The sequence below is a fragment of the Eucalyptus grandis genome, chromosome 7 (genome assembly GCF_016545825.1).
Source record: "Eucalyptus grandis isolate ANBG69807.140 chromosome 7, ASM1654582v1, whole genome shotgun sequence".
Taxonomy (NCBI): domain Eukaryota; kingdom Viridiplantae; phylum Streptophyta; class Magnoliopsida; order Myrtales; family Myrtaceae; genus Eucalyptus; species Eucalyptus grandis.
This window is the reverse complement of record NC_052618.1, coordinates 20970625-20997559: the sequence shown is the minus strand read 5'-3', so window position 1 is coordinate 20997559 and position 26935 is coordinate 20970625. Positions and strand designations below refer to the sequence as shown.

The following is a 26935-nucleotide window of genomic DNA, read 5'->3' as shown; positions in this document are numbered from 1 at the left end:
TCAACGGCGTCGGCGACGGGTGGAGAGCAGGGGGTAGGAGCGGAGCAGCTATCTGGCGTCACGGAGGGCTCAGGCGCGGCTGCTGGCGTCGCGGGAGGGAGGCGAGCACGGCGGTCGTCGGTGCTGGGTCGCGGCAAGGGAGACGGAGCGGCGAGGGAGCAGCTGCGTGCGTCGACGGCGGGGCCGGAGGTCGCGGCGAGACCGGCGGAACCGCGGTGATGGACGCGAACGGAGCGGTGAGGTGGTGAGTTGCGGAGGCGGCTGGTGTCGCGGTTGCGCGACGGTGGTCGGCGCGGCTCGAGCTGGCGCAGCCGGAGGGTCCTCGCGAGGAAGACGACGATGCAATCCTTTTCCTCTCTTTTTCTTTTTTTCTTTCTGTTTTTTTCTCTCTCGCCTGTCTCACGTCACTCACGTTGCTTCCCTCTGCTTACTTTTTGACTTTGACTTCGTACGGGGAGGTGGAGGCTCTCTTTTTTCTCTCTTTTTTTCACTCTTTCTTCCCTGCACGAATTCTTTTCTCTCAATTTTTTCGAACCTCCCATTCTTCACCAACTGTAGCCCTTTTTATAGCGTAATCCTCTATTGATCTCTAGAAAGTTATGCTTCCTTGATCGCGGGAATTACCGAATTTCAGCCCGATTTGCAATTGCAAATTAACATTTTGATTTTTCACTCACGTTACCGGAAATGCTTTAAGTTCATTTTAATTTTTGCAAACAGCTCACCTGATAAATATAATTCTTTAATACTTTCCCTTAATATATCAATCTAGCCATTATCCTCACCGATTTTGAGCTTGGTTTCCATTTTGACTTTTATTCTCTTGATTTCTTGAATATCTGATTGTAGCAAGAATAGTTAGTCAGAATTTTCACATTCCATGCATAATCAATTAAATTGATTTTTCCCATTTTATATTGCCCTGATGTGATTATTATTATTATTATTATTATTATTATTATTATTATTATTATTATTATTATTATTATCCCTAGGTACTGTTAATTTCAAAGAAAATGCATCACAATCAGACTCATCACTCTCAAAAGAGCTAGATCCTGAAATTTCATCACCAAAGGACACCAGAATCCTCTCCATGCGCTATTGCATCTAGAACTCATTGAGCTCGCCACTATTGAGCACTGATTTGGACATCTTTTGCCTCCTGTTTTGGAAAACAAACACCACCACAAGACTTGCCGCCACTAGTAAAGGCTTCTCGTTATTAAAAAAAGGGAAGTGGCAAAAGAGGAGTCCAAGGGATGAAGCGAAGAGAATATCTTGTGTTCCCAAAAGGTAACATGATAGGATATGTAGAGATGATAATAGATAGTCCCCAACATTGATACCCTCATGCTCAGTGCCCTCCCCTAGGAAACAACATAAACAAGGACAGGGTTTGAATTTTGTGCGTTCATTTGGAAGAAGACAATCATTGCCAAAGACTCAAAGAAGGTTGTAATTAGGAACACTGCCATACAAGTGCTCATAAAGAGAGATATTACTTAATAGTAGGTAATGGAGTGCCATTAATAGTGTATACATCATTATGTGAAGCCTCTCCCCAAAACTATTATGAACAAGAGGCTAAGATAAGAAGGACACAAACAATATCTAATCATTCAATTTGTTGAGAAGTTCATAGAAACAATGATTAAAGACACTACTGTTTTGAGAAATAATCTGAAGAAACTTTGTGTCTCTATATTGTTCATGGAGTTATCAATATGAGAGATCTTGACGTTTTGAGAAAATTGTGTTTTCATCATGATAACAAAATCATGATAAATATGGACTAGTTCAAATCGATGCTTCATTAGATAGGGTCACGTATAACAAGAATAATCATCTACAAAAATTACAAATTAGCAAGATCCTCCCATAGTGAACCATCAACGCAATCCTCTAATTAATCAAAAAACCATTTCATAATTGTTCACAAATCCTCTAATTATATATATATATATATATATATATATATATATATATATATATATAATTTTTTCACAATTCTTTTCACAAATAATCAACTCTCAAACTATTCTATTTGATACTAACTATGCCATTTCAAACAATAAAAAGGTGGTAAACATTCAACCTAGTTTTATAAAAACCAATATTCTCCAAACACAACTTTTTTCTTTTCTATAAATACTATACAAAGCGACGCCTTTTTCATAAACTATAACATAACTATTTCCTATGTAACATCCTGGGTCTCCACTGTACATATATTGTTCGCTTTTGGACATTAAGTCCTCACGGTTTTGTTCCTCTCAAGGCAGCTTGAGTCAAAACAACATTCTTGCTGTGGCTCCACATGCCGTTTGGCCCAACACAAGGTCAAGAGTCAGAACAGCATTTTTGCTGATGCCCCACATGCCGTTGGGCCCAACACGGTCAGGAGTCAGAACAACATTTTTGATGATGCCAACACGAGGTCGGGTCGGGAATCGGCTCTGATATCACTTGTAACATCATGAGTCTCCACTATACATATATTGTCCGTTTTAGACACTAAGTCCTTACGGTTTTGTTCCTTTTGGGGCAGCCCATACTAAGCCTTTAAGCTAGTCCAAGACTCCCTCCCTAGGTGATGTGGGACAAGAGGCTGTCACATCCTATCCTTTTCAAGCCATGACTTTACAAATCACAAAAGAGATGAGCACCACTCCCCCTAACCAAAAACCAACTACTACGCCACCAAAATCCTATCACGGAGGCATTAATTGAATGTCAAATTAAGCGTCAACTAACATCATCTAAGACTCTATGGGTCAACCGAAAGGCTACGCAAACGGCATACTTGCTGCCGTGAACAGAGCAGCGGGCTCATCCTACGCTAGGAATTTTGGCGCATTGCATCTGTCGCCACCACACTTTGTTTTAGGTAAGCTTACAGCCAAAATAAAACTCTTTGAGCTACTACAAGACAAAAAGCTCCTCCGGACAAGAACTTGGCCGAGGACGGACGAAATCCAGTGTGGAACATTGCTAATAGCAATTACTATACAACAGTTTTCGAAAAAAAAAAAACAATATCTCTCAAATGGGAAATCTCTTTTGAGATTTCGTAAAATCTCCTATAAGTTTCTAAGAATGTGAGGACCTAATTATAAATGCTGGACAGCTCAGACCCGGCTGAGGCATCACTGGTGACATCCGCACAAGTAGGGCTCAAAATTTAAACTCTAAGAATCCGTTTGTTTCACAAAAATGTGGCATTTTGAAAAAATGTTTTTCACAAAATTATTTTTTCAGAAAAATGATAATATTTTCTGGTGTTTGAGCGAAACCTAAAAATAAACTAGAAAATATTGCTGTTTGGTAACGAAAATCTTTTACTTCATGCACCTCTTTTAGTATTTTTTTTTGATTAATTTTTTAAATTGATTTTTTAAAATTTTTATTTTTAATTTATTTTTTCCTTTTTTTTTTGGACTGGCCGCTAGCCACAAAAAGCTTGAGTCTCACCACAGGCCGGTGAGCTCGGGCCTCGCCAAATCCAACGAGTTGGCTAAGGTTTGAGATCGCCTATGGCCATCGTGGCCACTAACCAGCCTAAGAAGAAAGAAAAATAATTAAAATAATTAAAAATTGTTTTTATTTAAAATAAATATAAAATAAAAGGAAAAGTTGTTTGGTGAAAGAAAGCGAGATGAAAGAAGTTATGAAAAATGCTTTTTTCTTTCTGAAAATCAAAAAAACATTTTCTTTTAGTTTAATTTTTTTTCCATTGATGGAAAATGTTTAGTCCAACTAGCTCATTTCCCATGAAACATCAAAATTTTGAAAAACGTTTTTGAAAGTTATTTTTCATAAAACAAATGGAGCCTAAAAACAAAACTAAGTCACAGAAGTGAAATACCAATCCCATGGAAATGGCCTTTTCAGACGTCAATGAACATATTGAACAGCTTGTTATCGTTTCCTTCTCTCTCCTCTCTCTCTCTCCTCTCGCGGCTCCCTCTCTCCCTTCTTTTCTTCTTTTTGTCTTTCGTGAAGTTGTCATCTCTTTTCTTCTCTTTCGCTATAGATTACACGAGAAATGGGCTAAGAAAAGCGGGCTGAGGGGAAGCTTTATGGGCTTAGAATATAATTTCGAGAATTGTACACGAACCTTTTTTTTTGGCCCATTAGTTACAGAATTGGGGGAAGAAAATAATCTACCCAGCCAATATTTTCTCAAATAATCTGTCATGGATCACGATCACTTGATTGTACTAGGATTGTCATGGTGGGTGGGTGACTTATTGAGGAAGGAGAAGACTTCAATGAAGACCCCCAAAAAAATATCAACGCGTGCAAGCTCACTTCCCTGAGTTCTCACTCTCAGGTAGCTTCAACTTCACTTGCATGAGAGAAGAAAACAAAATATGGAAACTAGGATCCATCCCATGAATTTTGAAGTCAAGGAGATTGCGCTGCTCCTTCAGCAGAAAGTAGCCGGCTACGGATTCCGTCCAACCGAGGAGGAACTAATCAATTACTTGAAGTCGTCAGTACCCGGATGGAGAGAAAGTTTCTGCATTATTCCGACACTAGAAAACGTCTATAGGATTGATCCATGGGATTTACCCGCCAAGTTCAACGGTAAGTCCTTCGCGACTTCATCAAAGGAACTCAGAAAAAGAACAGCAGCCCCCTTACTCCTGACTCGAGTTTTTTGACGTGCTTGCAGAGAATTCCATCGTTCCGTCCAGTGATCAAGAATGGTGGTTCATTTGTCCACAGGCGCAGAACCAACGGAATATCAGGAAAACACCATGTGGTTTTTCTTGGAATATCACCGGTAAACCTAGAGATATTACGGCTAAAAATGACATCGACAAGATCGGTTCCAAGAGAACATTAGTCTTCCAAGATGGCGTCCCGACCAACTGGGTCATCCATGAATATCATTTACCCGACCATCATGTACTCAATCTATCCCTCTTTTCTTTTCGTAATAATTACTTGGATTTGGAAGCTGCATGAATTCGATCATATGAGAAGTATAGCTCCAATAATCTGCAGAAACACTCATTAAAAGTTCCCCCCCGTGTCCTAAAGAAGCAGAGAAACTTTTTTTTGCTCAATTTTCAGTACAGAAGGTTGAAATCTTAATTTGTGCGCAAAATTTGACTGTTGAAGAAAATATGATCTCATGGTGTGAACTGGTGTAACATGGCCTTTTGCAGTTCAACAGCAATTATGTTCTGTGTCATTTGAAGCGTAGACGAAATGAGGAGGCTGATAACCTGGCATATTTGGAATCATATCTTCATCAACCTGATCATGAGGACTCTTTTGCTGAGGTATGGAGGAAAATATGTTCTGTTATACCCTTAATGTCTGTCTTAACAAGCGCCTGAAATGTGTTAGTGACTAATCTTTTACTTGTAAATACAGTATTTGATCCAAGAAACGATGAATTCCCTGATTGAGAATGAGAGTCCACCAGTTATGGACTTCACATTGGACAACGGTCTTTATGATGAATATATTCAATTGGCGTCAGAAACAAGTGAAGAGGATGAAGATGTTGATTACATGCTAAATAGAGATTTTGTTGATGTCGGCTTCTTCGATGGAGACGCAATGGAAACACAGGTCAAAATTCTACACTTGAGATTTCATTTGGTTGCTGTTATTACTTCACTAGTAAATTTAGGTTTAAAATGGTTTAGAATGCACTTGAAGGGCACTTCCCTTGTCCAGGTTATCTGAACAATAATGGGGAGTTCATTATAGAATCTGTGTACGGAAAAAGAAAAGGGGACTCTCATGCCGAGTTACTTGTGCATGATTAACTTTCAACTATATAAGAACGATGGACAACTTAAAACCTAATCTTGAGGGTTTGTTATAAAATTAAGTTTATGCCTTAGTTATTTCCTCTGATTTATTTTATTTCATAAAATCTGTCACTGCAGCATGGCCAAGGATCTAACTTGCACAATGAGAGTCCTGCTCTAATGAGGAATCGGCGAACACGAACAATCGACTCACTCCACGGGGTCGTTCCTCTTGAGGAAAAGAAAGGGATGGTGGAGAATAAGTTCAACGGCTCACTTATTGCCCCTGAGAAACCTGCGGCACCTCCAGTACGCGCCGCAAGCGTAAAATACCGTGGCAAAGATGAAGTGCCACAGTTCGAAAAGGCAAAGCAGGAAACTGGAGCTAAAAGTATCAAACCAGAATACACATATTGGGATGAAAGAGAAGCCAGAGCAAAGGTGAAAGCTGCTTCTAAACTAACCTATTGTGTATTATTACTATTCTTATATGGTGACGTGCATTGGTTGGTAGTTAATTAGAAGTTGGGGATTCCATTTGACAGTAGTGAACAATATATTGGATATGTGGTTCATAGGCACTTAAGAAACGGTTAATTTTGTTAAAAGCTGCTTTGAGAAAAACATAAAGTGGATTCTAGCATTTTTCTACCAAAAGGAAATGAATTTCACTCTAAATTGCTCATGCTTCATTAACTTGGATTCAAATAATAAGAAGAATGGTGAAGAACTACGAAGTAGAAAATATTTTTAAAAAAAAAATTGCAGCTGAGATACTGAACAAGGTTATAGCAGATGACTAAAAGACAGATCATGTAATTAAGAGCTTTCGGACAATTTGAGAATAAAAACATGAATGTTTTTAATGAGATCAAGATAATGCCTCAACTATTTCCATTGATCCATTTGATGTTGCAGAATGGCCAAATATCTACAATGGAGAATCGCCAAACACGGACAAATGGGTCAGTTTATGGTGCTGTTCCTCTTGAGCAAAAGAGAGGTGTCATACAGAGTAAATTCAACCGCTCACATGTTTCCTCTGCCAAACCTATGGAGCTTCCGGAAAAGCCCAAGACTCCCAAAATTTCTGAGCCTCAAAGATTTTATATCAATGAAGAAATGAGGCGCGAAGGGGTTAAGAAGCAGGAAATTGCATTGAGTAATATTAAAACAGAATGTGTATCTTGGGATGAAGCTGTAGCAACAGCGAAGGTGAAAGAAGCTCCCAATTTAACCAACTTTGTCTGGCTATTATCTTCCAGTCTTAAGATGTGCATTGTTGGACCATTGGTTTGATTTGCATGGTTCCATTTTTTTTTTTTTTTTTTGGAAAACCAATAGAAAAAACTAGGAAAATTCTTGATTTTCTGGTCTCCTGTTAGTCCTTTGTTTCATTTTCCTTATCATCTCACTATTGGAAACACGTTACATTGGCAGGTACTAAATTACAGAGAGCACTGTTCATCCAGTAATTCACCGAGGAAGAAAACAAGCAGGAAGACTGAACAAGCCAGAGAGAAAGCAAATTCAGTGACTGCACGGACTAGACCAACCACCACAAATCCTCCACAGCCTAATCCTTTGAATCTGATCGTTGGGATTATCCTGTTGTTCGCCTTAATATATGATTTTGTAATTGCCTAAGAGAAGTGCAGCTTCATCAACAACTGTAAACAAGGATTTTGCATGCTAATGCTTTGAGCTTCGTTTTTGCTTTAAAGGAGTGCGACTGCTCTGTAATTTGCTTTCTTCGTTCTCTGCCGTGTATAATGCGGAGAATCAACAAGTTGCCACGGTGATGTCTTCTTTAAAAGTTAACTTGCGGTCCATCAATTCCATCTCTTTCTTTACTTTATCAAATTATCTGAAGGATCAAGCGCGTGAGACTGGTTGGTTTGTAGTTCTCTTGACACAACATGCAAACTAATCAGTCTACATAGGCAAAGCCTTCTTAATAAATGTTCAGGACAAATACAAGCTTTTATCTCTTGCAAAATGAAAAAATAGCAGCCGCTGGTAGCTCTGAGTCTTCCTAGAATCACGTACGTAATACTCAGAACACAAAAGCCGACAAATGAGGACCGAGAACACGTTTTGAACCGACACTGTTAAACGAATAGTGCAGCTCAAAGACCATAATTAGGCTTTGACCGTTTAAAAAGATCCTTTGACTCTGACACTGCTCTGGTTTCGACCAAATTACTTATACACACTGTATTTTCACAAGCCACTTCTCCGGCTGGGGTAGAAAGTAATCAACTCTGGGAGACTTCATTCCATAAGAGTCCCTTGGGAGGATTCAAGGGAAGTAAAATGGTGTTTTGAGGTGACGCAGTTCTGTTACGAGGCGGTATTATTGCGTTCCCTTTAAATTGGGGTGGTGTTAAGAGTATGGTTTTGGAAATCTAGGGGCGATGGGGTGGTTTGGTCAAAACAGTGCAATGTTGGAGTAGTGAGTAGGGGAAAAAATAGAAAAGTAATCTAACAAAAGTGCGCACTTTTTCTCCTTCGTCGTGGAAAAACGATTCCACAGGAGGAATCTGTCCGCCACTTATTGGGTAGATTAGAGAAAAAGGAGAAATGAGCGGAGGACATTCGCTAGACTAAAAGATGATAGCGAAGGCCACAAAACTTCATCAGGAAGGGAGACAAAGTCGTGGAAAATTCTGCAGAGAGGACAAGAGGCAAGGAATAAACAAGGACGGGCGTGGGATCCATCAAGCACTGTGGATTAACTTCTCAAGGAAGGAGGAGACTTGGCCAATCAAAGTCGCTTGGCAAGACTCAAGTGTCCGCTATAAATTCAGCCGTTCCATGCTCGAGCTTGAAACATCTCTCACCAAAGCCAGCCCCCCCTCTCTCTCTCTCTCTCTCTCTCTCTCGTGCATACAAGGTCTCGTTCTTGCCAAGGCACTGCACACGTCTTCCGGGGGTAAGTGACACCACGGTGTCATAATTTTTGTATTGCACTCATGTCGTAACTTTCTTTTTTAATCACTTAAGTGTCATGACTTGTAACATACGTAGAATGATGCCCTTACTTTTTAAAAAGCGTTCATCACAACGATACTTGATACTTGCGGTGGCCGTTATTTAGAAGTCCGGGCAATCTAGTGATCAAAAAAGAAAAGTCATGACACTTAAGTGATAAAAATAAATAAATAAAATTACGGTGCTCAAGTGAGCGTCGTATGAAAAGTTATGACATGAGTAGCGTACAAAAAATTATGGCATTTGTGATGTCCTTATCCCCAATTTTTTTCATTTTAGTCCTACGCCTACATTTTTGCTACTAGATTTGTCTTGCGGACCTTCTGTTTCGCTGCCTCATTAGGCTCCAAAACGAATCAATTAAGTGCAGGGACAAAGTAGCATAAACAGGTGAGTGACTAAAATGAAAAAATAAAAATGTACATATCTCCTCCTTCTACTTTCTTTTTTTTTTCTTTTCCTCCTCTTTTCTTAGAATAGGACAAAAACAGAAGCTAGTTTCTGCTCCCGAAAAAACAAGATGGTAAAAAAAAAAAAATCTCACACTCTTGTTTTTTCTATGCCAAAAACTAGTTTTTCTTTTTGCCCTACTCCATGCACGAATCCACCTAAATGCTACGGTCCGGAGAGAAAGCTCGAATGTATTGCAAAAATGTCACAGTTCTTTTCGCCACTAGAAAATCGCTTCATCCTGAAGTTCCAGTCCTCCATTTTTTCTCAAAGAGCTCAGAAACCCGTTCAGAAGCCTCTTATCTCATGTAAGTTCATTGCAGCTTATTGGTATTTTTATTTCGTGTCTTCCCATTGTACCTGCAGCGTTTTCTTGATGCAGAACAGAGTTGGCTTATCACCAACATGGTGTACTTTCGAACAGAAAAAAGGATTACTTCATGACAAAAGAAAGCGAGCTTGTTTTTCTTTGGATGCATAATTTTTGTTTTGTAAGAGAAGAAATTGAACTTTTCCCGTATTTAAGAAAGCTATATATGAAGCTCTATTTTCAGCCGAGTCCTTGTACTGCTGGTTATGTGCTGGCTTTTGTGATCGCTTTTAGCATGTCTTTTTTTTTTCCACAGTTGAAGGCCGATTTAATTCGTTCCTCAGAGGAGAAGGTAAGATGAGATCCCTGGAACTTCAAACTTTTATCGGCGAACAAGCAGATCAAAGCTGGGCTAACATGGATTCTGAAGATTGAATTAGGCAACATATCCCACCGGGAAACCTGGAATGATTTGCTTTCATTGACAAGATCAACTGCATCAGCCAGCTGTTGCCGCCAAAATGAATCCACCATTGGTCCAAGACTTCACCTTGCCATGTTATTTGTGTCGAAAGTTTTGTAGCCCTGATCTCATGTTGAAAATTTGATTGGGCGGAAGATCGGTTTGAACATCAAGGTAGTCTGTATTTTGATGTGCACGAGTGTGCACGTGTATGCTCTAATTGATGTAGAGCAAAGGAAAAGGAATATATGCAAGGTTAATGGGACAAAGATAGTTTATCTGGCGTAACAAAATAGTTTTAGAGGAGATGTGGTGGAGGAGCATCTTTGATATGAAGTTCAAGCTCAATCTCCCCCACAGTCTCTTACATGAATCATCCCTGGCCTATTTATAGGTCATCTTAACCGACTTAGTCCCCGCCTTACTGCAACAACGTTTCTCTTATTTGGCAAGATAGCCTCAATGTTTGACTAAGCTACGCTTTCCTTCTTCAACTTGATTTTCTCCGGCTGCCGCCATGCTCAACAATTATAGACAACTTGCTCAAGGTGTCCACCGGTCCGCCTAAGACTTTCTTCAAGATTAAGCTAGCCACCTTGCTTGGTGGTGATCTGTTAGCTGGACATTAACTAGTTGCAGCGGGATCTTCAAATTCTTGACCTCATCATTAAGCTAGTAGTTTCTAGATTTAGAAAATGGATCATGATTTCCAACAGTTTGCACTTGTTCTTCTGGCATATGTGATTCTTGACGAAATACACAAAATATGCGATAGAGTCGAAGAGACAATACAGCCCCGTGTGTATTACTAGAGATTTTGGAGAACGCCAAGATGGCACGAGATCACTTCCTTTTGCTCAATGCGGGCCGTCTTAGTCAATTGTTATCTTCATCACGGTAAATGAAATTGATATAGCCGATAGAAAATCGAAAATGAAGCCGGTTTGAGGCGTACAAAAGCTGTCTTGAAGGATAATTTCCGCCCTTCAAAGAGCGCAGAGGTTGATGTGCATTATCCTCCAGGATTCAACAGCCCGATCAATGTGCACTTCATTATTCGGGCAGAACCGGCATAACATAAATGTAAAAACGAGCTTAGAAAGTACAATAGCTAGAAAAATTTAATAAGAAGGATTGGGTGATTTAGTATCTTACGGCTAGTTCGACTAAAGAGCAAAATATGAAAATTAAAGGTTTAGAAGTACAGATATTTGATTTACTTATGAAAGGAAAAACTTGGTAAAGAGGAATCTTGCACTGGAACTCACTAATTTTCAGGCAAGGGTGGGCCAGAACGCAATTTTACCATTTGTTTAACCCAAACTTATGCGTAAGCGCAACGCTCGTTTCTTGTTGTTTCCAGCTCATAAAGTGAACTCATTAATAAAGTTAATAAAGAGATATTCGAAAGCAATTTAGTACATGTTAAAGTAAGTGAAGTGCCAACCAAGAAAAAAAAAGTAAGTAAAGTAAATTTTTTTAAAAATATTTTTCTACCAAGACTGCCCACATGTAATTAAAAAGATTATTCAAAGTAGAGAAGGAATAAAAGTAGGTTTCAGAGGGAGGGCAATGCATCAAATCTGATGATTTTTGGACTATGAATCAGATCTAGAAAAGGGAGAAGTAACTTAAAGAACCAGTCCTTATTGTTAAATAGATATCTAACTAATAGAGAGGGATTCGGAAGCAATTTATTACATGTTAAAGTAAGTGAAGTGCCAAGAAAAAAGAGTAAGTGAAGCCAATTTTTAAAAATATTTTTCTATCAAGAAAAAAAAAGATTATTCAAAGTGGAGAAGGAATAAAAGTTGGTTTCAATTTTTTTTTTGGACTATAAATCAGATCTAGAAAAATATTTTTGTTAAATAGATATCTACCAAGACAGATTATTCAAAAATAAGTGAAGTACCGACCAAGAAAAAAAGTTAGAAATTTTTTTAAATATTTTTCTACCAAGAAGGAATAAAAGTTAAAAGGTTTCACAAGGAGGGCAATGCATCAAATCTGATGATTTTTGGACTATGAATCAGATCTTGAAAAGGGAGAAGTAACTTAAAGAACCACCGGTGAAGCTTATAGCTTCTATGAACCAAAGTCCTTATTTTTAACTAGATATCTAACTAATAGAGAGAGATTCGAAAGCAATTTAGTACATGTTAAAGTAAGTGAAGTACCGACCAAGAAAAAAAAAGTAAGTGAAGCAAATTTTTTTAAATATTTTTCTTTCAAGACTGCCCACATGTAATTAAAAAGATTATTCAAAGTAGAGAAGGAATAAAAGTTGGTTTCACAAGGAGGGCAATGCATCAAATCTGATGATTTTTGGACTATTAATCAGATCTAGAAAAGGGAGAAGTAACTTAAAGAACCACTGGTGAAGCTTATAGCTTCTATGAACCAAAGTCCAACTGTTGTTCAATGAAGATTAGCATTAATAGTCTTTTCGTGCACCTAGTTATTCATGAGTAATTGAGTATATAGGTTTTACCAAGAAAAGGAAGTGGCACCTATGTCACTGGTTTAACAATTCGGGTGCATTTGGTCGTCTAAACTTTTTTATCGGTTATTAAAAGGTGGATAGGAATAGCTTAGATAGGATGAAGATGGGATTTTTAATATCTTATATAATTTTTATAACTATATGGATATCCAAACTGAATTGAACGTCGACCTTTCAGACCAATTGAATATCAAATGGCTCTTGCCGCCAGCAAATCCCGCCTCACTCTCCTCGCTGTCCTCCACCTCCTTCTCTTCTCAGGCCCCATACTGAATTGAATGTGGACCGTTTAGATCTCAGAACCCTCGCAGACGTCCAAGCTGCCTAAGTACACTATCATGCAAAAACTTCAGCAATCACCAGTCCCTCGTCCATCTTCATTGCTGATCCACAATCTTCAATAAAAACCAATCTGGTCGCCACCCCTACCCTTGCAGCCAACACTAACGTCGAGGGTTAGCCGATGAAGGCATGGCTGCTCATGCAACGAAGGTGCGTGAGACACAGGAAGACAACGATTGTTTCTTTAGATCTGGCCATGGACGATGGCTCGTGCCCCAGTTCTAGCCGTGGAGCTCCTCTGCGGACGAGATCGAGTCAAGCTTGTGACTATGACAAGCCTCATCGGTGGCAATGAGAGGTTGTCAATGGCAACTTGATTGAGTTGAGGAGACAAAGTAGAGAGATGAGTGATGGACATATCATATCCACTTTTATCCCATCCCTACATGAGATTACTTTATCGGATTAATATCTACTTATATATGGCATTATCTTGTCTTGAACAGTAACCGAACACAGGTTATGATAAAATTTATCTTATTCTGACTTTTATCTTGACTATTAAACGCAATTTAATGAATAGACTTATGTGTGGAATAGTTCAACTAGAGGTGTCAGAAAAAAGCCTGTGCTGGCCCAACCCAACCCAAAAACTTAGGGTATTTTGGGGCTAGGCCTTAGTCTTCTTCGAGTAGGGATTTTTATGTGTTCGTACTAATAAGGTCGGGTTGGGTCAAGCCATGCTATAACTAGACAAAGCACTAGCATAAAGCACTAGCATAAATCTCAATTGTACATAAGTTATTGGTACATTGGCCCATAAAGAGACTTTTGTTATTTAAACGAAAATGCACACATACATGGACATCCCTTATGTTAAATGACTCCTAGCAGGTTGATTTAAACTCAAATCCACATTATGTGATTAATAACATGAAAAGAAAATTCTTCTACTGTGACAAGAGGTAACAACCAGGACACATAACAGGAGCAGATCCCAGAAATTTCATGGATATTATCATTGTCCAATGAGAAAGCCAAACTGATATTTGTAGTCGATAGTGCCCCTTTCAGAATGAGCACAATGTTAAAATGTGATGGGATTCCCAAGGACAAGGAAAAAGAGACAGAAAACCATCCCTATCATTATTAGGTATCAATCACGATCAAGATTTTTCTGATATCTACATGCAAAAAGTTGGGTGACTTCTCAAAGAAGGGAAGACTTGAAGAAAGACCCTGCCAAATGGTGGGGTATTGATGCTGACTTTTCTGCTTCCACAGTGAAGTGAGTTCATTACTTTTACTTGTGTGTTGAGTGAAGAACGGAGCAGAAGGAGAGATAAGAATTAAGGTGGAAGAGAGAATTGTGAAAATTTCTATATATCTTGACATGCTATGATAAAAGGCGTGAGCCTCTGGGCCTGTTAATAAACTTTATCATATGATTATTTAGGTAACATATCAATCGAGTATACACATAACTGAAAAAAGATATGAAAAATCTCCTAATTATGTGCACTATTACAAGATATGTGAAAATTCAAATCCTAAATATTTCTAGAAAATATCCTAAATATCTCTAACATCCCTTCTCATCTTGACCTTGGATAAAAATATCCTATAACAGCTGCGTGGATCATCAAAGTGGCTCAGTAAAAGAGAGAACCGGTTGACATAGAAGTGGCTGCTGTGCAGGCTACGCAGCAGGGCTGCCGTTGCGGCAAGTGGTTGCCACCGCGGGCAAGAGGTGATCTTTGCAAATGGAGTCGTCGTGGCTGTTGTGCATACCACACGTAATCGGACTAGATGAACAATGTTAAGGATTGACGTCGAGAGACGCCTATTAATTTTATTGAAAAAGACAATGATGTGAATTTCGAAAGGTGTTCTCTATGTGTGCACCGGGTGCAATGTATCTTTCCATAAGAATTAATGCAGAAGACAGAATTGAGAAATTTCTGTATACTTTGATATGTTTTGATGTAGACTAAATGAGCCTATAGTAGATAAGTATCTAGTATCTAGTAACATATTAATCAGGCATATGTATAATCAAAATGAGATATGAAGAATCTTTTAGATATATGTCCTATCTACTTGCCAATTGTGTACTCAATCTATCTCCCAATTATTTGTTACAATTAATTATATTCGCATGTCATATTAGAAGTATAGCAAAAATAATACGAGTCCTAAGAAGCAAAGAGACCTTCTTCTTTTTTTGCTCAGATTTTGCTACAGAAGATTAAAACCGTATTCATATATAGAGAATGACATTATTATTGCCAAAACCTGTGGGCAGAATTTTACTGTTGAAGGAAAGATGATCTAGTGGTATGAACTGGTATAACATGGTCTTTTGACAGTTGAACAAAAATTACGTTCTACGTAGCTTGAAGCATAAGCAAAAAGAGAAGGTTAATAATTCAACGACAGAATCAGAGCATGGAGCCATTAACCTGGCAGATTTCAAATTGGATCTTCATCAACCTGATCATGATGACTTATTTCCTGAAGTGCAGAGGAAAATATGTACTGTTTATACACTGAATATCTCTCTTAATGAGTGCGCAATATGTGTTAATTACTAATCTTTTTCTTGTGAATACAGTCTTTGATCCAAGCAACGATGAATTCACTGAAGGAGAACAATGGAAGTGAGTCTGTTATGGACTTCAAATTGGAAACTGATGAATATATTTAGTTGGTGTCCGAAACAGGTGAAGATGATGAAGATGTTGATTACATGCTAAATGCAAGCCAACTTCTTCCACGGAGACTGATGCAGCCCGCATTGAAGACTAGCTCTCTTGACCACGAAGATTGGCCCGCATTCAAGCTCGACGAAACCGTGAAACTGTATCAATATCTTGAGTCCATCCCGGAAGCTTGAAAGACACCTTGGGAGCCCACATGACGCTTTTACTAGTTTATCATTTCTATACTCTTTACTATTTCTCCTAGTTTCAATGCTCTGTCTTTATTTCTCCTAGTTTTAATGATGTATCTTTATTTCTTGACGGTATAAGCCATCCAATTTCTTGTACAAGACAGACGAACTTTTGATGAATGAAAACTTTGCTTTGAAGCGAGTTTCGTGAACCTTGTAGAGTTCATACCCTTGAAAACCAGAAGAGTTTTCACTCCGTCCTTGAAAAGTCGAAGCTTTTGAAATCTGCATCCCTGAAGAGTTGCAATCATCGATCTAGAAGAATCAAAGCCCCCTCAACTTCCTTGGAGGCCTAGAAGAGCAACCAACGGAGTTTTATCTTTTTATGTTCTGTTTGTTATTTCCAACCCAAATTCGACCATTCTATAGTGCTTATTTCAGAAAACCCAAAACAGAGAAATTCTAGATCCAGAAGTCTTCGTTCATTTGGCTTTGAAATTAGGTCGATCCGATCTGTATAAACAAAGATATGGCTATTCTCCTGAGCTCGTGCACTGTTGAAATTTCTGTTGGTCCTGTTTCTCAAGTGTGAGTCATTCTCCCAATCCTATTGTTTGAGAAAGTCTACCCTACCCTAGGCTTGCATCAGAGACCAAATGCAAACACGGGCAAATAGTGATTTGACCAAAAACAGGGCAAAGTTGGGAGTAATTAGCGGGAAAAAATTAAAAGAAAAGGAATCCCATAGAAGTGCTGATTTTTACTCCTTTCATCTGGCGAAATTACCCCACAAGAGGAATCTGTCCACCCCGTACGGGGAGATATAAAGAAAAAGAGTGGAAAAAGGACATTCACAAGACTAAAAGATGATAGCAAAGGCCTGGAAAATTCAGCAAAGAGGACAAAAGGGGAGGAATAAGCAAGGACAGATGTGGGATCCATCAAGCACTGTGGATTAACTTCTCAAGCAAGGGGAAGATATCACCGATAAAGTCGCTTGGCATGACTCTGCCTACCATAAACTTAGCATTTCCACGCTGCTGACAAGACATTGAAAAGACTTTGTCTTTAGCTAAATGCCAATCGAGTTTGGAGTGATAAAAAAAAAAAAAAAAAAACGAAAAAAAAAAGGAGTTTGGAGTGATTTCACTTGCACATGTTGACAATAGTACGCGGCTTTCATAAACGATGCACTTAACGGGAGGCGAGGGGAATTTAAAGGGATTGGAAATTTGTTGAAATGGAATTGAAAAAAGGAATAGTCTTTTTCCTCCCGCATTAGTTTTATAGAATTGCACATGCTAATTAAGGACGTGTTTGTTTGGACTTAGATGAAAAGGAAAAAAAAAATTATAATTTTATTCAGAATTTATAAATTATAAGAAAATTATATGTGAAATTACATGTCAACTTTGAAGTACAATGAAAAATTTGAGGAGTTTGGGATTTAAAAGGTTTAAATGTGTAAGCCGCTTGATTTACATTAACCAAAAAGTAAAATATAAAAGTCAATTAGATATATGTCCTATTTAAATAGAGAAAATTAAGGAAGAGAGGAATTCTATCTTTGTAGAAAAAGAAATGCATATATTAACATTAAAAGTTTAAAGCTATTGCACATCACCCACTTCCTTTGCAACTCATCATAATAAGTCCAAAAAAGTCTCATTGCTAAAGTCTTCTTTGATGTTGGCTTCTATGCCTCCCTCTCTCCCTCTCTCTCTCTCTCTCTCTGATTGTTTGGTGTCCTTGTTATTGTCTTCCACCATCTTCTTGGGATTTCAAATTCTTGTGGCAGTCCTCTAGTTATGCTATTTTACACCTCTTTTGACAATTAATCAAAGTAATTGATGATGTTTTAGAGATAAATTTAACAGAGTTCAGAGCAGTGTAACTTTAACAGATATCACCTAAATGCTTCGGTCATGCCAGAAAGCTTGAATGTCATGCACAAATATCTCTGTTCTTTTTGCCACTAGAAAATTACTCTATCCTGAAGAACCAGTCCTCCAATTTTTTTTTCTCAAAGAGCTCAAAAACCTGTTCAAAAGCCTCCACTTTCACTTTACTAGAGTTCAATTATTCCATCACCGAAAGTAGTTCGGCATAAACATAGCAGACTTGTGGAATCAGTTTTCACTAGAATTTAGATTCATGGATATGTTATTCGGTATGTGTCACTGTTTATCTTTCCCAATCAAAATTCAATTTTATACTTTTTTAGCTTCATTGAGTATTTATCTTGTATTTCCGCTGTTGGTCTTAACATAACAACTACTTTTGTCTCTCTGTGAGCAGAAAATTTGTTTTGGTCAGTCTCTCGGTGGAATCAGTACATGAGAAGGCTGCTGAAAATCACGTTTTAGGATGGTCCTAAAAAGATACAGCTGTTTTCCACATTAGAAGGTGTTTGACAGATAGAACATGTTATCCCAACCTACTGCCCAATTTTGTTGTCTCAGCATGCAGATTGTTATAACCTTAGAAGAGTTATTTAAATCATTGTACTTCACTACTGGGCTAAGATCCTACAATGAAGATTCTTAGGATGGTACAAGGACAAACTATAGATCTGATTAATGATCTGAGCAGCATCTAGTGGGTGTTATAAAAAGATGATCCATTATGTCAGGCTCTTGATGTATGCAACCACTTTTGGCCCAATGTTTTTGTGTAGTTTGACAAAGACCATTTGTAATTTCTATAGAGTGGCAATTCAGGTTCAGTGAAAGGTAGAAGCATAAAATCAAGCTGCGGTTCATAGTTTGACTGCAAATTAGTCAATTAAGAACTGATTTAAAAGTTACTTATCATGCACACACACTCAGGAACACTCCACACCTTTTTTCTGGATCTTTAGTCTATGCATGAACAGACCAGGGAAGAGAAGTGCAGTTACAAGCAAAAGTCAGAGGTTCTTGTTGTTCTTGGTGCAGATCAAACTAAAATATTAAAAATCATCCTCTGATACAAAAGAAACCGAATAAGGTAATCTTGCTCTCTGTTTTTCCATGTTCATGCTGCAAAAGATATGTTTTGTGTATATATGTACTGAATAATGGCAGTTCATGTCACCAAGAGCGCATTGGTAGGATGCCGTACAGCAAACAAGAAATGGCTCTTGCCTTTTGTGAATAGTGTTTCATTAAACTAATCAAGGTATTCTTAAACTCTGCTATTATTACTTCTTTCGTTTGGTTGTCTATTTGCATAGTCAAATTGAGTTTTTTAATGTGGAATTTAACGGGATTCAGTTTTTATTTACTAAATGAAAGGATGATTCAAAGTATGTGTGCTCACCGTTCTGCATTTTCTTTTCCAGAGTAGTATGATTGAGTTCATTGATCAGCTCAAAGCAGGTTAGACACTCCATGCCGACACAGGCTAGAATATATTAGTTACTGAACCACAGTAATATCTTCTATCAAATTCACAAACCAATCTTCATCTTCGGTACACCTGCTTGAGTGTAAAAGATTCTATAGCTGAGTTGTGAGTTTTCATAAGATCAAGCGGAGTATTATCCTTCTGGAAAAGCAAAAGGAGAAAATGATGGCGCTCGACCTCACCACTTAAGAAGAATATCACCATAGGACATGTAATTTTTTCATCACTAAAAGATTGATTGGTCACAGCTAACTGCATAGTGCGTATGTTTTTCCTCGAAGTAGAGTTCAAGTCCAGAGTACAACAAAGTGACAGCTCTGTTTGTCGTCACTGTCCATCATCCAAATTTCTCCTTGTCACAGAATTCCAATTATAGTCTCTCTGCAACAACAATACTAGGCCTCTAACGTTGTTTTATCATACAAATATGCACCGAATTCTTTGCTGCCCACAGAGAACAGTGTGAATGAAAAGGAGAGTTTTAGTGTCGACATATTCACCATGGCATCTGTCCACAGAGAACCGAACATGTAGACGTGGAATTAGCATGACCTAGATGTTATGACCAAACATACAGAGGAGAATTTGACTTGAATTAATCATCCAAAAATGGACCTTTGAAATGTAAGAACAATTCCTAAATGAAAAAGGGAGTTGATATTTTGGAAGCGTCCAAGCGACAACCGTATGTTTTTATTAATAGAGCAGGAAGAAGAGGCATTTCCTGGGAAGAGTACAAAAGGTAGGCTTAAAAAACTAGGCTTCGATAGAAACCCTATTAGCTTTTCCAATAATGAATGCACTAGCAATGGTGAACTGGGGGAAAAGAAAATAATCTTAGTCATTGATCATGATAACTTGATTATAGTATTCCACCAATGAAGGCCTTTGCCATGGTGAATGGGTGACTTCTTGAAGAAGGAGAAGACTTCAATAAATACCCCCTCGCCTCACCAAACACACGCACACATGCACCCACGCACGCACCAAGTAAAAAGGAAAATTGTCTGCCCTGCAAGGATCACTTGAATCTAGCTAGAAGTCTAGTATCCATCTCAGAAGACCGAGTGCCAGAAAGCAGATGAGCTAACCGCAGCCCTCCTCGGTCAACTCGAAGTCTAAGGTGGAAGACAGAGCCTTAGAATTAGGCTTTCATCTTCAACCATCCTGGTCATCTGGACCGAAAACTACTAAGAATCCCTTACGGGAAGCTTTGGGTGTCGATTGATCCCAGAGAGACCGAAAGTTGATTATATCAATTCGATCAGGCATTTGCCATCTATTTTCATTGTCCAACTTCTTGGCAACATGAAAAAACCAAAAGCTTTACCTCCCTCTCTATCTACCCAAGAGATCGAAGTATGTAGAAGAAAACAAGAGATGGAAACTAGGATCTATCCTATGAATATACTACCCGCGGAAAATGAACTCACCAAGATCGTGCTATTTCTTCAGCAGGCAATAGATGGCTTCAGATTTTGTCCAACCGAGGAGGAACTACTCAATCACTTGAAGTTAACAGTATCCGGATGCAGAGAAAGTTTCTGCATCATTCCAACACTAGAAAACATCTACGAGATAAATCCATGGGATTTACCAGCCAAGTTCAGTGGTAAGGTTTTCGCAACTTCAAAAAAAAAGAAAGAAAGTGCCTCAGAAACAGATCAGTAGCTCCATTACTAAGAGTGTTTTTGAATGTGCATGCAGAGAAATCAGTCGTTCCATCCAAAGATCAAGAATGGTGGTTCATATGTCCACAGACGCAGAGCCAACGGATTAGCAGGAAAACACCATGTGGTTCTTCTTGGAATATCACCGGTAAACACAAAGATATTAAGGCTAAAAATGACAACAAAAAGATCGGTTCCAAGATAATATTAGTTTTCCATGATGGCCAGAATTCCAAGGGCACTAGATCCAAGTGGGTCATGCATGAGCTTCATCCACATCCTGATAATGTGCGTATTTCTGCCGTTTGCTATTTATTTCCGAGCAATTTACTACATTCTATACATTAATTTTTAGGCAATTATGATTATTTTAGATGTGCTGGCACTTGCTTTTAGGGAAGTGGCTTCCTTGCTACTGAGCATCAATGACTGTTTACAGATTGAATACCTCGGATTTAATTGATCTTTTTTCTTTGGAAACAGTGATCTTGAAGTACCGATTTGAATATTTATCTTTGACAACATAGTCTTTCCACAATTTCTAAACATCTGTTGTTAAGAATGTTGTTGCTGCTTGTTACGTGTTGGTTTTGTGATTTGAGTTGGGATGACTTGGATTCTCCACAGATGGGTTACGTTCTTTGTTGCCTAAAGATGAAGCAACATGGGAAGGCAGATAACCAAGAACCATCTAACCAGGTAAGGGAGAACCAACCAAACGATGCAGCTATGGCAATGGATGGAGACATTCCATCAATTCCTCAATTTCATTGTCCTGAAGTTTCTTCTAGCGAGCAGAATAAGGTTATTGCCGAGTTATCTAAAAAAAATTACAGTAAGAGCGATAGATCATGTCAGAATAAAACAAAATCCCTAGCCCCTATACACGAAGACAATAACCCCTTCTCACAGAGCGAAGGATCATATCAGAATAAAACAAAATCCCCAGCCCTGATACACAAAGACAGTCACCCCTTCTCACAGAGCGACGGATCATATCAGAATAATACAAATTCCCTAGCCCTGATACACCAAGACAATCACCCCTTCTCACAGAGCGAAGGATCATATCAGAATAATACAAATTCCCTAGCCCTGATACACGAAGACAAACACCCCTTCTCACCTAATCAGAAGCATCTTGCGTGGACTAAAAATTCCTCTAGTACAGCAAATTCATCAGGAAGCTGCCTTGCTGTATCTGAACCTAGTATTCATGAGTTACATTTCCCACATCCTTTTCCTAATTTTGATGACACGTCTGGAACTTCAAACTTTAATGGTGAACAAGCAGATAAGAGCTGTTATAGCATGGATTGTGAGAACCCAGAGCAACTTCCTTTTGCAGAGGTGAGGAAAATAAGGATGTTGCAAAGGTCGAATTTTTTTTTTTTTTTCAATCTCTAGAAATATGTAATTACATTTGGGATGTACATGTGTTCTTGAATAACAGCATCAGGTCCAGAATATGCAGAACCAATTAAATGAGCTAATCACGAACGGGAGTTCCTCTAGTACAGAAATATCATCCAGAAGTCACACTACTATTACTAAAGAACAGAGCTGGATCGAGCCTCGGATGTCCCCTCCTTATTGTGATTTATTTCCTAATGGTGAACTTTGCAATTTATATGGCCTATTCAGTGAACTTGAAGCAGAAATAGGAGTAAGTCAGGTAAGTATTCATCGCATGTTTTTTTGGTTTTTGAACTCGAGCATTTTTGAACAGGTCCAGAGATAGTGAAAGTCTTATATCAAGAGAGTTTCATCCGGTACATTGGCGCTCACAACTATCTGTGCTTTTATCAGTTCTCTTTGGAAATTTTTGTTGCAGTATGGCCAACTTGGAGAAAGTACTAGCTGGGACAATCGTTTGGCTAAGAACAGGCAGCCAGAGCCTCCCATACAGCAGGCACGTCCTCCATTACTGGAAGAGAAAGGATTTATAAAACCTTCACTCAGCCATCTTCCTGGCACCGAAAAGATCATAACAGAGTATGCATCTTCAGATGAAGTGCCAGCAAAAGCAAAGGTTAGTGAACGGATACAACTCAAACTAATTTTATATATTCTCTTGGAGTTCATGAAGAACAGAACAAAGAGAAAACCTTTGTGAATTAGATTTCAAACACACATCTATTTTGAATAGTTAAAGGAAATGGATTAGTAATTTCCCCTACTAAAATGTAAATTTTCCAGACAAAAATTAGATTTCTTGATCATTACATTCACCAAGGAATTACTGTTTCTATTGAAAGATCAATTCTCTTTGCAAACAAAATCCCGAATGAAATCATAGACAAAACTCAATTATAAAGATTCATTGGAAGCCTCGATTATGATTTAGATTTAGATTTTTCTCCCATATATCAGTATACTCTGCAAGCCTTCATATCAAAGGTTACAAAAGAACCCTCTTCCTTGGCCATCAGTTAGTATAAATATTATTAAACAAATCAAGTCAAAGAAATTCCTTGCCTTTATTTAGCTAAACCATCTGCTTTTAAAATTGTAGAGATAGATGCTTCACAAATAGGATACGATGGCATTCCCAAACAATTTGAAAATAACAAAGAACATATTATTTAATTTATTTTTAAACATTGGAATAAAACCCAACAAAATTACCTCACTACTAAAAAAGGAAATTTTAGCAATTTGTTTTGACAATCTCCAAATTCCAAGGAGATTTATCGAATAAAAAACTCCTTTAACGCAGAGATTGCAAACAAGCAAAAGAGGTTTTACAAGGAGATGTCTTAAGCATTGCATCAAAACAATTTTTTGCACCACAGCAAGCAATCTTATTGGTATTAGATTTTGACATGGAATTTATAAATGTTTCTTCGAATTTATCACCAGATTTTCTTATATGAATTCTTGCAGGAATACAATCACCATGCCTCCCAAACCCTAAAAAATGATAAAGGAAAAGCAATAGATACATCATCTGAAATATCACCAATTAAATTACAAATCCAAATACCTTCCATGACAACATGGACAGACATTCTTGAGGAAGAACCATTAGAACCCATCATCACGCCAGCATTATCCCAATTAGCTCCACAATTTCCTGAAGAAACAATTATGCTTCTTCACACGATACAAAAATCAAAGCCAAAGACATCGTCCCAAGCAATTGAGCTAAGCTCAAACGTAACACCACTTACCACCTCCGGCAACCAATTAAAAAGAAAATATAGTGAGATGATAAATAGGCCGCAGGCAATCCTGCAAAATGAAGATCAATATTTTTAATACAAAAAATGCCTACTAGAGAATGATACTAGTTAAGATGGATTTTTCCATGAAAATCCAATCATTTTCTCACAAAATATATTCCCTAAAAATTGGTACAAAAACTTCTTGATTATAATGTGCAAATTCTAATTGAAAGTAATCAGTATTGTCCAAACATCTGCCTTCCCAAAATGATCCTATCATTCATTTTACTGGAACCATTCTCCAAATCATTCCACCATCCAAATGGGGTCCATCTCCTCATACAGCCTAAAAATTCCTAGCCAGAAAAATCACTAGACTCTCATATCTGCCCACATATACATGATGAGACTAGTTGTGAGATCATTTTGGTCCCATAGTAGAAATACAACCACTAGAAATCTAATAAAGTAAACAAGCTATTCGACTCAGAATTTATACCATTAGAACAAGAATAGTGTTTGCCGATTATTCTATTCAAAAGTAGCAAAAATTTTTCATGGGAGTAAGATTATTATATCCCCCCTCAAGGCCTTAATATTCCAAAACTCATTCAGATATTCAAAACTAAATGATGGGATAATTTCAATCTCATCAAAAGTGCATCCAAACAAATAGTCCTGGCTTGGTTTAACCAACATCACAAACCAAATTAAGCCTCTCCAAATAGCAAAATTATAAGAAACTGCTTCATTTCTACAGCAAAATCTTGGGCTAGTGCCCAACTTGCTGCTTTGAGATCACAAGATGAATACATCACAATCACAAAGCAAATGCTAGTAGAACTAAAAGATGAATACATCACAATCACAAAACGACTTTACCCAATCACATCATAGTGATGACCCCAAGGGGACGACTGCTATGAAAATAATAAATACATAATAAAAGACCAGAAAACAGAAAACAATCAATCACAGGAAGCAGCACACCAGGAATCAAAGGCTATCAATCAATCTGCAGCAGCACGCGGGAATCCTGCCACCACTGAAAGCAGATTATGTATCAGACAGTAGCAAATCATTGCACAAATCCCAATCACTGTTCATAGAGAAGGAAACTCCCATTATTCAGCCACAGCAGAAGAAAGACAATGTGAAGGTTGAATCGGAGAACATATCCCGTTGCGAAACCAGAGATGATTCGCTTTCATCGACGAGATCGACAGCATCAACCAGTCAGTGCCGCCGAAATAAATCCAACACTAATTCAAGATCTCACATTGCTGTGTTTTTTGCACTTGTTTTTCTGGTATGTGTAATCGTTGATGGAATACACAGAATATGTGATAGAGTCAGAGTGGATACGGGACCATGTGTTTTACTGGAGATTCTAGCCAGCGTCAGAGATGGCACAAGATAACTTCATTCGCTCGATGTGTCCCCTCTTAGTTCCGTCTGTTGGATAAATAATGTCTAAGGTCATCTTCATTGTGTGCAAGTGAAGTTGATATATGTTGGGCAAATTCCAACAACCGGCCATAGAAAATCAGAAATAAAGAACATCCAAAGTGTTGAGTTTGTCGGATTTCTAAAAACCGGATTCGACACTAAATCGAACCCCTAAATTTGTACGGAAGACGAGTCCGGGAAAAACACATGCATCACCGATCCTAAGGCACATCACATAATTGAACATACCTTATTAGCCACAGATTAAACACCGACGCCGATATGAGGAAGATAATTTGGCCATGTTCGATCCAATAACGTCAATTTGCCTTGAAGGGAAGAGAGCGTGCTTTTTTGCTTACCGTACGTTCTGTTTTTCTTTTGGAATGTTTCGTTCCTCCCTCTTTATTTCTCCCTAAATGTTATGTGAAAAATGTGTGTTTTCTCCCAGCAAAAGACGTTCCCCAAAAGACGTGTCGTCAACGTAAAGATCCATGCCCCAAAAGCTTTTAGGGACGACTCTTCAACGTATCCCTCCATCCATGGGCCCTAATTTTGTGGCCAGGCTTTTAGGCCCAACATGGGCGGACGGGCTTTAAGCCCATCATCATATAAATAAATAAAACCATCACGAAGCATGCAAGCATTGTCTGAAAGATAATTTCCGCCAAGAGTGTAGAAGGTAGATGCACGGTCATCTTCCATGATTCAACAGACCTGCTAATTAGTGTGCATTTTACTATTCGAGCAAAGCAGGAACATTGAGAAATGTAAAATCAACAAAGAGAGTAAGAGAAGAGAGTGTTGTGTATTTGCATATCGGTGTGTAAAATGAAGAAGAACATATCGTTATTTACAGGAGAAATAGTTTGGCAGAAAGCTGGAAATATCATGTGACGGCTAGGAGAATTATTGTTAAAAGTGCTTGCAAAATTGATAAGAATGGTCATGGGATAAAATATCACCACATCCAGTTTGACTGAGGACCAAAACATGAAGTTAAGAATATTCGTTTTACTAAGATAAGGAAACCACAAGTGCTATAATTTTCTATAATGTTCATTTGAGTGACATAACTTATATAAGATGTTCATTTAAGTACTATAACTTTTTTTCCGATCATTTGAATGCTATATAACTTTTCAATTGATCATTTAAATGCTATAATTTTTTTTTAAAACATTCTCACATTGGAATTCCAACAATTAGGTGAAATTTTAAAGAAAAAAGAATTGAAAAGTCATGACACTCGAGTAAAAATTCTTTTGAAATTACGGTACTCAATGTGTCATTATCCTTTTTTTTACTTGTAAAGAGACTTCTCCGAAAAAAGCTTTGAGATAAAAGTAAAAATTAGTAAAACGAACTTTGGGAAAGATTGATAATGTTTCGCACGTGGGGAGGCAAAATCAAACTTTACACTTTGTTTTTGTTTGGCCCAAGCTCGTGCGAACAATCCCAACACCACCTTTTTGTTTGTTACCAAGCTAATAAAGTGAATGCATTAATAAAGAGAACAAGAAAATAGTTTCTCAAGTAATATAGGACAACCTAAAGTAAGGGAAGCAAGTTTTTTAAATACTTTTCTAC

At 38.0% G+C, this 26935-nt stretch overlaps 2 protein-coding genes and 1 long non-coding RNA gene across 3 annotated transcripts; all 3 read left to right on the top strand.

Moving 5' to 3' along the window:
* Positions 1 to 4292: 4292 nt before the first annotated feature.
* LOC104452959 lies at positions 4293 to 7613 on the top strand. Its single transcript, XM_010067459.3, has 7 exons — positions 4293 to 4593; positions 4682 to 4917; positions 5181 to 5297; positions 5392 to 5592; positions 5907 to 6218; positions 6696 to 6992; positions 7218 to 7613. Exons 1-7 carry the CDS (start codon positions 4377 to 4379, stop codon positions 7422 to 7424), a joined length of 1587 nt encoding a protein of 528 aa, XP_010065761.2. The 5' UTR covers positions 4293 to 4376; the 3' UTR covers positions 7425 to 7613.
* A 996-nt stretch (positions 7614 to 8609) lies between these two features.
* Positions 8610 to 10282, top strand: LOC104452958. Its single transcript, XR_727029.3, has 2 exons — positions 8610 to 9529; positions 9848 to 10282. It is a non-coding gene; the product is annotated as an uncharacterized LOC104452958 (long non-coding RNA).
* Positions 10283 to 19010: 8728 nt separating this feature from the next.
* On the top strand, positions 19011 to 25384 carry LOC104452955. The gene is made up of 7 exons (XM_010067451.3): positions 19011 to 19031; positions 20515 to 20671; positions 20767 to 21017; positions 21357 to 22079; positions 22183 to 22404; positions 22564 to 22761; positions 23616 to 25384. The coding sequence occupies exons 3-7, from the start codon at positions 20988 to 20990 to the stop codon at positions 23988 to 23990; spliced, it is 1548 nt and encodes a 515-aa protein (XP_010065753.2). The 5' UTR covers positions 19011 to 19031; positions 20515 to 20671; positions 20767 to 20987; the 3' UTR covers positions 23991 to 25384.
* Positions 25385 to 26935: the final 1551 nt, after the last annotated feature.

What these genes read in the sequence shown, in the direction of transcription:
- LOC104452959 (XM_010067459.3), top strand. Translation starts at nt 4,377, where the DNA reads ATGGAAACTAGGATCCATCCCATGAATTTTGAAGTCAAGGAGATTGCG. An exon ending in ATGAGGACTCTTTTGCTGAG is followed by an intron (nt 5,298 to 5,391) that starts GTATGGAGGAAA and finishes TTGTAAATACAG; the next exon opens with TATTTGATCCAAGAAACGAT. An exon ending in AAAGAGAAGCCAGAGCAAAG is followed by an intron (nt 6,219 to 6,695) that starts GTGAAAGCTGCT and finishes TTGATGTTGCAG; the next exon opens with AATGGCCAAATATCTACAAT.
- LOC104452955 (XM_010067451.3), top strand. Translation starts at nt 20,988, where the DNA reads ATGCATGAGCTTCATCCACATCCTGATAAT. An exon ending in CAGAAATAGGAGTAAGTCAG is followed by an intron (nt 22,405 to 22,563) that starts GTAAGTATTCAT and finishes TTTTTGTTGCAG; the next exon opens with TATGGCCAACTTGGAGAAAG. An exon ending in AAGTGCCAGCAAAAGCAAAG is followed by an intron (nt 22,762 to 23,615) that starts GTTAGTGAACGG and finishes GAATTCTTGCAG; the next exon opens with GAATACAATCACCATGCCTC.